This window comes from Chiroxiphia lanceolata, chromosome 2, assembly GCF_009829145.1.
Source record: "Chiroxiphia lanceolata isolate bChiLan1 chromosome 2, bChiLan1.pri, whole genome shotgun sequence".
NCBI classification, from domain to species: domain Eukaryota; kingdom Metazoa; phylum Chordata; class Aves; order Passeriformes; family Pipridae; genus Chiroxiphia; species Chiroxiphia lanceolata.
This window is the reverse complement of record NC_045638.1, coordinates 81,377,102-81,390,728: the sequence shown is the minus strand read 5'-3', so window position 1 is coordinate 81,390,728 and position 13,627 is coordinate 81,377,102. Positions and strand designations below refer to the sequence as shown.

The 13,627-nt window shown below is 40.7% G+C and overlaps 1 protein-coding gene across 5 annotated transcripts in view; it reads right to left on the bottom strand.

Moving 5' to 3' along the window:
- Nucleotides 1–13,627, bottom strand: part of FAM76B (family with sequence similarity 76 member B) — a 58,945-nt gene that overhangs the window by 18,464 nt on the left and 26,854 nt on the right. For 2 of the 5 annotated variants that reach the window (XM_032681198.1, XM_032681202.1), the window contains one exon: nucleotides 8,890–9,173. The exons of 1 other annotated variant lie outside the window; for it this stretch is intronic. In XM_032681198.1, coding sequence (XP_032537089.1) covers nucleotides 9,165–9,173 — 9 coding nt within the window. In that variant the 3' untranslated portion in view covers nucleotides 8,890–9,164. Of the gene's footprint in view, nucleotides 1–1,385; nucleotides 1,525–8,889; nucleotides 9,174–13,627 lie in introns of those variants that run through there. 2 more of the 5 variants (XM_032681200.1, XM_032681196.1) reach the window with 2 other exon arrangements.

Sequence of the window (13,627 nt, the reverse complement as noted above, 5' to 3'; positions counted from 1 at the left end):
ATGAAGCATGATGGCAAACTGTTCCTGCACAGCCTAACGTGGAGTGCCTATGATCAATTTAAGTCATGTTCACACTTGTCATCCATATTAGGGATCAGGTCTTCAGGGCTTCAGTCCTCACAAGGCAAAAGAAATGTCTAATTTTCTGAGGTTTTAAAGATTATATAAAGGGTCACCTTGGCTTCTTGCAGAGACTGCATCCCATTATTCCGTTATCTGTTTTGAATTAAGTTTCTTGTTCTGTAGGGAGGAAACTCACACAAAGAAAAAAGGTTTTATAAAATGTCTATGCAGGGAAATACAGGTGCATTTATTGATAATGCTGTTGTAGCCTTGATAGCTTAAGGACCTAGACAACATATGCTTTATAGGCAGAGGCAATACTTATTTATTGGGTCAACTTCCTTGTCTTTACATCTTTTTCTGCAGTTGGAAAAGTGAATCAGTTTGCAGACACAAAAACCTTTCTCCAGGTCCCTGTTTGCTTTGCTCCTCTGGGGCAGGACACATCAGGGACTGCTGCCAGGCACCTGGGTTCACACTGCAGTCATGTCTGCAGCACAGCATTGGTTTTCACCCACGCCTGCTCAGTGAGCTCACAAGGAATTATCCTTGTGTTTTAAAAAAGGATGTGGCAGAGTGTGCCCACCAGACTGCACCTTGACAGGTGAGGGCAGGTGAGCTGGGAGTCCAGGGTGATGGTGAGGGACAGGGCAGTGCTCTCCCCAACATGGCACTGTCCTACAGTGCCCAGCAAGAAGAGCAGAGCAGGGACAGGGATGGTGGCCAGTTGGGCACAGCCCAGCAATGTCTGTCCCCAGCTGCATGATGCTGGTGGAAATACAACCACAACTCCTGTTCCTGTTTGTCAATGGGTGACTTCCCACCATAGTCTGCTGTCAGCTCATGTAATGCTGAGTCTGATCATGCAGAGGTGCTTTGACAGGTCTGTACAATGTTATTTCTCAGCTCATTACTCAATGCTGCAGCTGAATCCATCAAACCAAAGGTGATTTTACTGCCTTTTGGATAAGCAAGTCAGTGTTTATTCAAAAGGCAGGCTCTTCAGTACGGCTGCTATCAGCATTTTCACTTAGACTCAAAAATGAAATGTTTCTTCTCAGCAAAGACAGTATTTCCCCCGAGGATCTAGAGCTCAGCTCCAGGAGTTTGCTTCATTATGGTACTGCAAACAGATTCCAAGGCACGCATGTCTGTGTGTGTGCGCCTGCCTGTATGCCCACACACACAGATCAAATTTTGCTTTTATCCTTCCAAAACACTTGATAAACAAAATGAGTATTTAGGGAACAATTCTTCCACACTTTTTGAAAATTTCAGCCTAGGTATACAAAGCAACCAGCAAGTCAAAATACCCACCTGTTCTCACCTCTTCATTACATTACTGTTCTCTTTGCCAGGCTGTCAGAAGCAGCACTAATAACAATCTCCTGCCTTGTGGCTGGGCTGGGGCAGGCTTTTGTTAGATTAGTTTGTAAGAAAATGCCTTGAATAGTTGATGATCTAAAAGACAAAATAGGAATGAAAGGTCCCCTATTTTCCAGATGTTCAGCTGTGGTTTAGATACACAGAAAGTAAAATTCTATCTGTGCCAAAATCAATGCTGAAGCCTCAGGATGACTGCAGGTTTTATCCCAGCTGCTGAAAAAAAAATTAAAAAATACTGAGGACCTGAACACTTATCTCCTTAAAAAGCTTGAAGGAAATCTGCACAGTGGCAGACACTGAACAGGTTTCTTGGGTCCCACATTTGTATCTTACACCCCTGAATATTTTTTGGTTACTAACTCCCAATGCTAAAAATATAAGAGGCAAAAAACCAGTGGCCATGACATTGGGTTGAGCAGCAAAATGAAAAAAGCCCAGTTGCTGGTTCGTTGATAAACTGTTCTAAGCAAGTAACAAATGCCTGGTCTTTACAGGGGAGAGCAGTACCTCTTGCTGTGCTGTGATGAAATGTTTGAAAGCCCTGTGCCATTCCAATGCTTTTCATATCCTTTTCTATGAATCCATTGCTTTCAGAGTGCTGTGGCTGGTACCTTCTCTCTCCTTTCTCTAGATGGCTGCAGGAGTCAGTTGTTTCAGCTTCTTTGAGAGCTGATGCAGAAGGATAGGCACTACTGAGGCACAGTACATCTCATCCAAAAGTTGGCAGTGCAAGTGAGAGGTTTGCATGACAGTGAGCTGGAAGAACATAAGGCTTAGAGTTTGAAATGAAGTAAAAGTAAAGGAGGCACAGGATGAAGACAAAGGGGAAGGACTTGACTTAGCCATGACAAGATTCACAAGGCACCAACTGGATCTCTTCCAGCTCCTGTTCTCTCCTCATGAAGAGAGCTGTATAAACTATCTCACACACACGTAATGAATGCTCCTTCATATAAGCCAGCTGCAAATGTCTTGCCCACATTTGGATTATTTTTTGAGGGCTGCTTTAAAGGAAGGCTGTATGTGAAAGAGGACGGTTGGAAATGGTTTGACCTTTCACCAGAGTCCAGCCCCAACATAGAATGGAAGGACTGCCATTTGATGACTGTCTAATTGTTTTCAGGAGATAAAATGAGACAAAACCTATCAGCAATAAAAAAAGAGAAAGGCAGAAGGGAAGGTGCTTGCCAGCTGGACTAGGGAGAGGCAGCTGTTGGTTGTAAAATGGCTGCTTTGGGTCTGGAAATGTTTCATCTTGCCAAACTTGAAGAAAAATTGAAGAGTGTGCAGGGAAAATAGTCTCATCCTTCAAATAATGAAGTAGAAAGTACTCTCAGGTTATGAGCTTCTTTAGAGTGTGTTTTCTGCAATTTTACAACTGAAAAATTCTGCAAATTTACAACTGAAGTATGCTGCCTAGAAGTGGAAAGGTAAAATTAAACCTTTCTCCAAAATTATTCATGGCTGCTGATTTTTTGGTTGCATTAGCTTCAACATTGATAACACAGATAAATCCATCACAGTACATCAAGAAGATCATTGTTTACCTCTGGCCTATCCTCAATCAATCTCTTCAGTTTATCAAACATGAGACTGGACTCCCAGTTTTAAGATCTATTACAGACTAATACCCTACCTCCTGCAAGTTTCTATTTTAATAAAGCTCCACATAAGTCCAGCAATAACAGCAATATTCTCAGTTCTAACTTTGAGATAAATCCAAAAGTCACCACTAAAAACACAAACTGCAATTTTATCCCCCCCAAAAATCTAAAAAATCCAGTTCAAGTCCTATTGTATAACATGTCAAAGCCCCAAAGAATATCCTGTTCCCCAAATTAAAGGAAAACAAAACAAACAAACAAACAAAACCTATCAAGCATGACAATTTAATTTTTTATATATGATGCTCACTGCTGGAGAAAATTTTATCGGGAATCTGTAGTATCCTAAATTCATTTTCACCACTCAAGTTCATAGTTTTTTATTGCATATGACATGCTGACTCAAGATATCTCACTGTTCAAATAAAGCTTGCTCTGTCTTATTAGCTACTCAGCCCATAGGGAAAGCATTCAGTGTGATGGGCACCATGTGGCACAGAAATGTCTCGAATGAACAGAAACATCAGGAGGTGCATTCTTCTGCTCAGAATGAGTCTTAACAACAGCTGTTCACAGTTTTATGACAAACTTCTTCCAGTTTTGGGCAATTATAGCACCCCTTCCCTCCCACATGCACTTTTGTGTTGTTATCTGTTGCTGTCTACTCAGAAGCTGTGAGTAGTGAACTTAACACAGTTTGCCTTTAAAATATATGTTTGATGGGAGTATGTATTAAATTAAAACCAATGTGAACTAGTTATTGATTTTGGGGGGGGGGGGGGGGAGAAAGCACTCAAGTACATCTTCTTATTTGCAGTTCTCAACCAGAGTCAACTAAATCAAAATTTGACACAAGTCAGAATGCCTGCACATCTGGGTTATAAAAGAAAACAATACCATAAATGCAGATAATTGATTTTGATTTTGGGTAGAAAAAAAGTTTAAAGTCTCTGTGCTATGAAATCTGAACTAAGGCTTTTGAATATCATGTATTCCAGTAGGAGAGAATTCATTACAGAAAAGTCTTAGTGAAAAACAACTCAACTTCCACCACCATCAGCTCTAAGACTCTCTATTAATGTGCATCTAACAAGGTCACAATGAGGAAGGTATTTTTGCTCTAGGGCATGTTACCTGTTACCTCTTCATAGACAAGTCAAAGTACATTTGATGACTCAGTGTAGACTTTAGTGAGAAAAGTGCTGTTTGTTTTTTGTGGCCCTCTACAATGTTATTAATTCTCTGTCCTTGCACTGGTTCCGAAATATACATATGAATTCGAGATTTGTGCACTGAATGTGAAAGCAACATTGTTTTCACATGGAGTACAGTTGTGGGGACATTTAAACAAGAACAGGCTGCTCTAAACAGAAAACATACTGAAAGAATCAGCTCTAAAACCAACATGAGACAGAAAAGTGCATCTTAATATAAAGGGACATTGTTTATAATTTGTATGGCTAAAAAGAGAATGGAGAGCAACATCTGTGTCCTCTTTGCTAATTTTGCTTTACAAATGCACTCCAGCAGCACACACCGCAAAAGGGTCTTATGGAATAAGAACTGCTGCAGATTAAAAAAAGAATAAACACTCTTCTATAATTGCAAGGTAGAAGGAAGGTAGTAAACATGTAAGTTCTTCCCTATAATTATCCCTAAGGTTTCTGTCATTTCAACAATGCTATTTATTGCTGATATACATGTTATTTACACACGAAGAAAAGGTAAAGTCATCAGATATATTTCACAAGAGTCAGTAAAGGCTGACTTGGATCCTACTAACACTGCTTCAGAGCAGCAGTACCGCCACTTAACTGTGTGGACCTGCATGGCAGGGGCCAGGAGCTGTCCCTAAGATGGTCAAGGATCAGGGTGATGTCATAGGGCCACCTTGCTTGGGAAAACTATGTGGCCTGATGGTAATGGCTCAAGCTGCTCAGTGCTAGTTGGCATCTTAATATACTAATAAAAACATATGAAGAGTCCTAGTGAAGTAGATGGGAGGCTTATCTAGCTAAGTTTCCTGTCCTTGAGATTGCTCAGGATCAAACAGAGAGGGATGAATTTAAAACACTGGGGGAGTAAAGGTGGGCACTGCCTCATCAGAACCTCCCCACTCCTGGTACTCAAACCAGGCAAGAAGGCCATGGCAAGAAGGGCTCAGGATTATCTTTCCCAGATGGGGGACTATCACAAAACAAGAAAAGTAAGAGCTTCAGGGGAGGATGCACTGCTGGAAACTAGGTGATTGCTCATGGCCTGTTTCTGGTGCTGAGTGGCACCCACAGAGACTGGCAGCCAGTTGCAGCCAGTGGCACAGCCAGTACTACAGCAGTGGACTTCAGTTCCCCATTGGGATTGTCCTGGCTGATCTCACTTCTTTGTGATTACGGCTTGGCACATCCACAAGGGATAGATAGAAAGAGAAAATTCAGATGAAATGGCTTGATGGTACAGTCAAGCTGCCCAGCCCCAGTACCCTAATCCTAATCAGACACATCTACTTCACAACTAAACAAAAGATGGCTTCCACATCTGAAACCAGCCTTCATCCAGTTCTGTGATGTTGTATGGTTCAACAACAAAACTAAATGTGAAGTCTCACACTCTCCCTGATCCTATACTTTTCTCTCTGTGTTAACTCCAGTCTTCATTACAGTCTTAATGGTCTTCCAAACCCGGAACAATTACTTAACAGCCTCTACCTTTTCCTTGTGTATCTTCTAGGACTAGGTAGCAAACATGCTCTTTTGCCCCTTTGTCCCAACCTTCATCCTAACCCAGTACAGAGGACCAGATCTCAACCACAGTGGCCAGAAGCTGTTTTTGTTTACCAACACAAGCTCCAACTTAGCCCTCTGATCCTTGAGGGACCTCATTATAAAGGTGGATCTCCTTTCTCTCCCAAACTGTAGCACTTCTCCCCACCTCAGTCATACCGCTATCACACTTCAGCAAGTCCCTCCAGCCATCATGGACTCAAATAAACCCATCTCTTTAGCTCTGCTGGTGCCATACCCACCCCTGCTGACATATTCCAGAAGCAAACTAAGTCTCCAGTCACCCTACTCTGGTAACTCACCTAACCTTCAACCTGGAGACCCAGCCCAGCGTGAAGCCTGAGCCAGCAAGCGCCACTGACTGCCCAGTGACCTCGGCTGAGCCGCTCTCCTGAGCTGAGCAATGGATGGGCATTGCAGTCTGCATAGGGAAGTCTGCTACGCTCTGCACCACAGGGAAGTTGTGTGCCATGTCTGTGTGTGTGTACAAGCTCTGTGAGCACAGAAGGGAGATCTGAACACCATTGATCCCCCTTACTGACTTCTCTTCATAGTTAAAACAAGTTAGCAATGTGCTTAACTGGAAGCCAAAGGACTTCTCCCTCCATCCTGCCCAATATCAACAAATAGCTCATGGCATCAAAGTTAAACAAAAGCTTTGCATTTACTTTCTCTGTTATTGCAGTAAATCATGCTGTCATGTTGCCATAGAAACAGCAGCTACCACAAACATCACTACATAGTGGCATCAGACCAGCTCCAACAGCCAGGTCTTCTATTTTCATTCTGATGCCAGTCCTCCTTTCCCTCATCCAGCCCTGTGTTTTCAACTCTTCTACAACATGCTGCAATTTTTTGATGAAAAAATAGAAACCAAAGTTCTATCCTTTTTAGTGGAAACTTTTATCAGAGAGGACTAATTGTAAAAAACCACACTTTTGTTAGCTCTGAAATACCCAGGCAGAGTTGAACAACTGACTATGGAGAGTTGAGACTTTGGTGATACAAACTCTTAAGTCTAGTCAGATTTGAAAAAGACAGTGAAGAGCAAACAAATCAATCATTTGAAATACTCTGTAAACAGCTTTAGCAGAAAAGATAGAGGGTTTTTTCCTCAAATATTTATGAACCTAAAGATACAGATGGGTAGTGGGTGAGATTTTTAAGAGCTGTGTTATGCTAATTTATATTCACCAAGGATTTTGGAATTTTCTGTAGCAGAATTGCAAAACATTAGAACCTTCCCCTCTGATCCTCAAGCTCCCCCTTGGACAAATATCCATTACTTCCACAGAAAACCTAGTATAACCTCAGTGTTACACACATAAAGGGCACAGGAGGAATCCTTTAACTAAAATGAGCAGGTTGCTCTGCTCTAGTGTAATGAAGAGTATCTGCTGGGATAGATTTGAAATCTCACCAGTTTTCACTTACAAGAAAGGTTTGCAGCCAATTCAATATGTGTTTCATGCACTGAGTAGAAAAGACAATTTTAACTTTTTTTTCTTTTCAGGGAGCAGTAACATGAGTTTTCAAAGACTGGGTCCTTTATTATTAAAATGCCTGTCTTTTATTTCATTTATTCTGCTTTTGCTAGCCACATGGTTAAAGTTAGGAAAACAAACAGCAGATACTTCCCAGTCAGGAATGTTTACATTAGGTCTAGCTTATCTGTGCAAAGAATAATCTATGAACTCGCTCTGGCCTTTCGGATAAGCAAACGTAAACCTCATTTCCCTTTATTGTCCACTCCACATAATAACTAGCCTTTCCAAAAGGCTTCACAGAGGTTATTCCATTCAGGGTGGCTCCTGGGGATTTCCTTTAATGGCTGAAGGGATCACTGTATGTGTTATTGAGTAGTAATATTGGAGTTGTGATGATCTAAGGATAAAGCAGGCAAGTTTGTAGGGAGAGGTATCACCTTGTCTCAAACTAATCAATAGAGCTGGAAAAAGAGAAGCCTTCAAGAAGGAGTCTTTTCTCATATCTCTGACAGTAAACTGATGTGCTCCACAGGTTCATGCAAGCAACCACACAGTCCTGTCTCTTTTTTGCGAGCATCTGTACAAATCCTCTGTGAGCTAAACCAGCTCAGTAAACTAGTAGAGGACTAATCCAGCAAAAAACAGTGGATTTTTGGGGGCAGTCAGCAGTCTGATTTGGCCCCTTGCAAGGTCACAGTTGGTGCCATAGATGCCAGGAGCAAGGGAGAAGAGGAAAAGAGGCAGGCTCCCCTTTCTGGTGACCATGAGATGTATTATTGTTGCAGTTATCTGGTGGTGGGTAGGCTCTGGTTTGGACCTTTAATTCTGCTCACTTGAAATGCTTCAAAAAACAGCAATCAGCCTAACCATCATAAGGGTAGACTTGAACTTTCAACAGCAGTCAAGTGGCGGACGATGCTGTTAACATCTTTCATCAGAGGCTTTGCAGCAATTCCCACAGCCCCTGCTCTTTTTGGCAGGTAGGCACTTAGACTGTGGCTTTCTCAAGGCACTCACGTAGCTGGTGCCAACATGAGGCTGAGTAAGACTCCTTGTTACTGATCATGCCTTTATCTCTATAAAGACACAAAAGATTAAATAGCTTGAGCATCATATGCTTGCTGAAAGGGCCTCTTCTTTAGCATGTCGGAGTTATTGAAAGTGCTCTCACTAATTTCAGTGAGATTTGGATTTGGTCACATACAGGCTGGCAATTCCAAGCACGCTGAGAAATCTTGTCCTGCTGTAGAGATTATAGGATCTAAAAGGCAATGTAAAGCTACCAAGTCTAAGCTGCAAGCTAAAACATGGTAAAGGGCTTTATTTATTATTTATTTATTATAGATTGTGGTATAAATCTTCATTGGCATAATTAGATAATTTGTTTCAAAGAGATGTGCAGTTCTGACACAAAAAAATGCAAAAAAGAATTGCCACACTTATTCACATTCAGTCAGTGACCTAAACTGCAAAAAATTATAAATATATTTTTTCTTAAATTTGTGCAAAATAGTAATGTATATTTTGAGAAAGCCAGTTTGTTACCATGTCCTTTAAAAAATAAATACCTTTGAAGGAAATAAAGTTATAAGAGACTTAGAGCCCATGTGTAGTTCTAAGGGCTCCTGTTTTATTCAGTCCATAAAACTCCACCATGTTTTATGGTCTCCTACATGAACACAACCTGTACATGAGCCGACAGAAGTTCTTGACCGTGTTATGAACACAAAATGCCTCACCCTTATCTCATTTTTTGGCTCCTTTCACCTGCTGCAAACTTCATGGTGGTTCCTTTAAAGCTGCTCTGTTCCAGTGACTCACTTGGAAATTATGGGTTTTCATGCCTAAATGTTCTGTTATGAAAGAGAGAAAAATAAAGATGCTTCACTGTTTTCTCATTTAAGTAGATTTACACAGCTACTATCAGCAGTTGAGATTGTTTTTCAGAAAAGGCATGACTCTGGGGCTTTACCTTCATCTTTCTCTGTCAGAAACCTTCCAGAAAAATCTCTTCCTTATGAAACCTCTTTTTGTTCACTCAGGTTTCCAGTGTGAGCTTTGTACTACAGCAAGACAGGTTGCTGTCTTCCTGGGCAAGAAGAAGCTATGGAGACGTTCAGGAAGAAGTAGCAGCAGCCCAAGTTTCTCAAGTAGCCCGTGAACGGATCAGCCACATGGCCCATTACAGAGCTCAGCTCTATGTGGTGGCTCTTACATTGGTGTAATCAGACCAGACCGATCCATCAATCACAGATGCTGCACGCCCCCACACTGTAGGACACTCCTACCAAATTTTAGTCCTAGTGGAAGATCAAAAGCTGCCGCTGTAATGGCCATAGTGAAGCAGCAGGAGAAATGAATGGCAGGATCAATATGCTGTGTCCAACCAAAGGCAGGGGTATGTTACATAAAAATCAGGCCAGCCCTACGAAGTGAACAATGCCTCACACTACAAAGGAAAGCAACTCTTCTCTACCCAGTCATTGCCAATCTGGGCTGAAAGAAAATTCCTGATCCCAAATCATAATATTGCACAAGTAGCAAACCCAGGCTTTTGACATACAGCAAAATACCTGCACTGAAACACAGCACCAAACCATCACCAATATCCGGGGAAGGAAACCCCTGCTCCCTACTCTTCCTGAGACATATTAAACACTAAGAAGAGAAAAGATGCTCTCTGGAGGACTTGCTCTACATGAGGGAAATCTTCACCATAACGGGCAGCAACTGGGAAGGAATTTTCAGATGCCTAGAGTCGAACTAAGTCAATCAGGGATGCAGATTGGCTAGCTTACCTTGGCCCCAATTCATTAGCATACTCAGTTTTTCAGACCTTTCAGAGTTTATTCTGATCCAATCTGGAAAGCCAAACCGTCATGTCTTGGGGAAGGTCTGTGTTGGGTCAATCTTTTGGAGGGACATCATAGCAGAAGTGTGCTCTGTGTCTCCTAAATAAAAGTATACACTTTTCCAGCTTCAGTGAATCACCACACCAATCTCTGGTACAGACCTTCCCAGCACTCCTAAATCTGAACACAATATGGGGAAGGTTGAATGTCACCTTAGAAGATCTCTTGGAATTAGCACTCTTGTATCAGAGAATTTAAAATATTACTTTTTCCTAGCTTTAATGCCTAATTCTGCACCTTTGCTGAATTACACAATTTAACCTCTTCTTGAACATCTTCTTCATTATTTCTGTGACTGAAAGCTGCTTAGTCACCTCTGTTGCCAGACCTTTTGTACATAATTTACCCACATTTTCTACAAGAATATAATTTAAAGAACTATAGGGAAAAGTGATGCTTCCTAGGTAATAAAATATAGAAATCCCATGATTTATTTCTTGTCCACAGATTCCCTTTAGGGTCTGCAGGCACTCATAACACCAAGAGAGTCCTTGCACTGCCTTCCATAAATACGCTACCAAGTACTGCCACCACTCCTATCACACCACCACATATTGCTCTAGGCAACCACCACCACAGAAAAGTATCTGCTGGGATTCGGAGTCTGTAATAATCGTAAAATTACTTCTTTTTTTCTCCTGCATTTGAGGTTTGCGCTTGCTTGCCTTAGTTTGCATGCCCAGGAGATTCCTGTTTCCATTTGTTATTTTGGGGACGATAATATTCTCAGTGACACTGCACTACTTTCCTTCTATTGATTTCTTTCCCATGCACCAGGGAACATAATCTTAGGATGAGCATTTTGCATATGCCATTCACTTAGAGCATTGGTTGTTGAAGCAAAGATCAATGATGGACAAAAATATCTGTGTTCCTCCGCAGAGCACTTAAATGTAGTCTGAGATAGAGGAATGGTCCCAAGAACAGCTGTGACATGAGGTTCTTCAAAGGGCCATAGCTAATTCTGATTTCTCCTGTGTCCCAGCACAGTGGCAAGTAGCAGCCAGTCCAGAGCAAAATAAATCAGATACCCATTCTCTATCACTGCTTTGTTCTGTGGGCTGATTCATGGCAAAAAGGAAGGAAGCATCATCAAGGCTGATCACGTGGAAGCAAATTTAGCAGGAGCAGGGCTCAAGTCAGGATCCAGTTGCTTGTCAAGAGCACAATACTCCCCCCAACTTAGCCCCCTGGTAACTCATGCAAAGATAAAAAGGGAAATCTCATCTCACTTTCTTCCCCTCTGTAAGTGAGCAGATAAATTTAATTTTTCTCTTTTCCTGAAGTCTCTTCTGATTGAAATACTCACATTCAAAAATCTTTGCTGGAACAAAATCTGCACATTAATTCATCTGGGACTGCAAACTTCTAAATAACGTAATTTGGATTCTCCTTGGTTACACTTCTTTGGCACTGGCTGTACTGGAGTGATGTCAATCAAAGAGGAAAAGTAATCTCACTTACTTTATTATTGCTCCATACTTGATTCCTTTTCTTTCCAGTTTATCCATTTGCAATAATAAAGAGATCTTTCACATGATTACTGGGTAGCATAACTAAGTTTCCACAGCTTTCGTCACTGAAATGTCCTTGCTATGAAATTCCATGCACAAAAGAGAAGGTATAGCAAAAGTTCATTTGGAAAAGAAAATACTCCATATTGGTACATTAATTACTGTCTAATAGTCAAATTCTTTGCATATTATTGTTCTAATTTTATCCAGCAAGACACAGAAATTGCTGGGCAAAGCAATCATCAAAGCACATAAGCATATGTCCTGAATAGATGCTTTAAGTTCATTTGGTCAAGTACTTTGCTGAACTGGGAGCTCTATGTTTTACAGGGACTGCTTCCAGAAGTCTGGCCCACTAAAAAGTACAGACTAACAGACAAGGAAGCATAAGGCTGACAAAAGGAAAAGCAAACTTGAAATTAAATGATGACTACTTCTGCTTCAGATAATACATGATCTTAGTGACATAATGAAGCATGAATTAAAATAAAAAATAAAATTATTTTAATAGTCAAGACCTATCCACATCCTTGTCCTCAGCCCATAATCGTGGAAGGACATCTATGAAAAACAGGTAGAGACCACATGGATAGAAAGAGTGTAGGGACAGGCAAAGGCGATTTTTAGGAGATGAGGACAAATGACATGTCAAAGCTGATGCCACTGGCAAAACATAAAGGACTGTTGCTGTAAAAAGATGAGAGGCATGGATGAAGCAGAGGTACAATACTGGAAGAAATAGAAGCTTTAAGTGATACAGAGTGAAACAGTAAAGACCTACATGCAAGACTTCTGATTTGACCCACTATAAGCATGGTTTGACATAAATATGCTGTCATCATAGCAGAGAATGAGAGAAATCTGTCTCCATCCTATTCCACAGTTCATCACCTTAACATAATCATCTCTGCATGGTTTGTGAACATCTGTGAATAGGCATTTTGCTTCATTTCCATACTCACATGTACTTTTTAATTCTGTTCTACTCATTGTTCAAAACTGATTCTTTAGCCTACCAGCCTAGCCTGAAATGCTATTATCACAACAGTTTTTTGAAGTGTTTTTCCAGATAAAAGATAGACACAGACTTCTAGAAACACTTTAAGGACTATAGTTCCATGAAACCTGAAGTCTTAAGATAACAAAGTGATAAGGCACTGATCAGAATATTCTTCTGCACTTTCTGATAGGGAGTGTCAGAAAGAACTTAGCTCTAAAATAGCTTTTAATGTCAATGTACTTTTCCAAGAAAAGAAACATTGTTTTCCACACAAAGTTCAGGGTGTGCAGGTTTGTAGTGGAAGTCAACTTTTTGTTAGCATGCAAACAAAGAACTCGGTAAATATCAGCATCTAATCATGCTATTTTACAGTAACAAAATTCCTGCTATTATGGCTCCCCTGACAGAGATGCATTATGAGAAAGAAATAAATTGGAGACAAATTATCATCTCCAAAAAACATAATAAAAAGAGACAGGACTGCTTTTGTTCAAATGAATTTTCTGTTTTGGGATGCATGAGTTATTAATCATCACTGCACAGGGAAGTGACTTCTTCCACTCCAAGAAATGAAGACTAAAGTTAAAACAAGGTGGGTCAAGATTTTTATCCTAAGCACAGGAATCAAACAGGAAGGTATCTCCTCTGCCTTAGCATAGTCTTTTTGTATTTAAGCAGGTATAAATGAGATCAGAATATGATAACCTTTCAGATACCTACAGGGAAAACACTCAAACAGCAAAACACCATTTCTAGACAGTTTCAGTAAATGCATTGCGCTGGCAATTTAATGACTAATTGCAAAATCTATTATCTTGGAGATGAAAAGATTTTTGAAGATTTAAGATCAGATTTCAAGTTCAAGAAAAGCAGGAAACAAA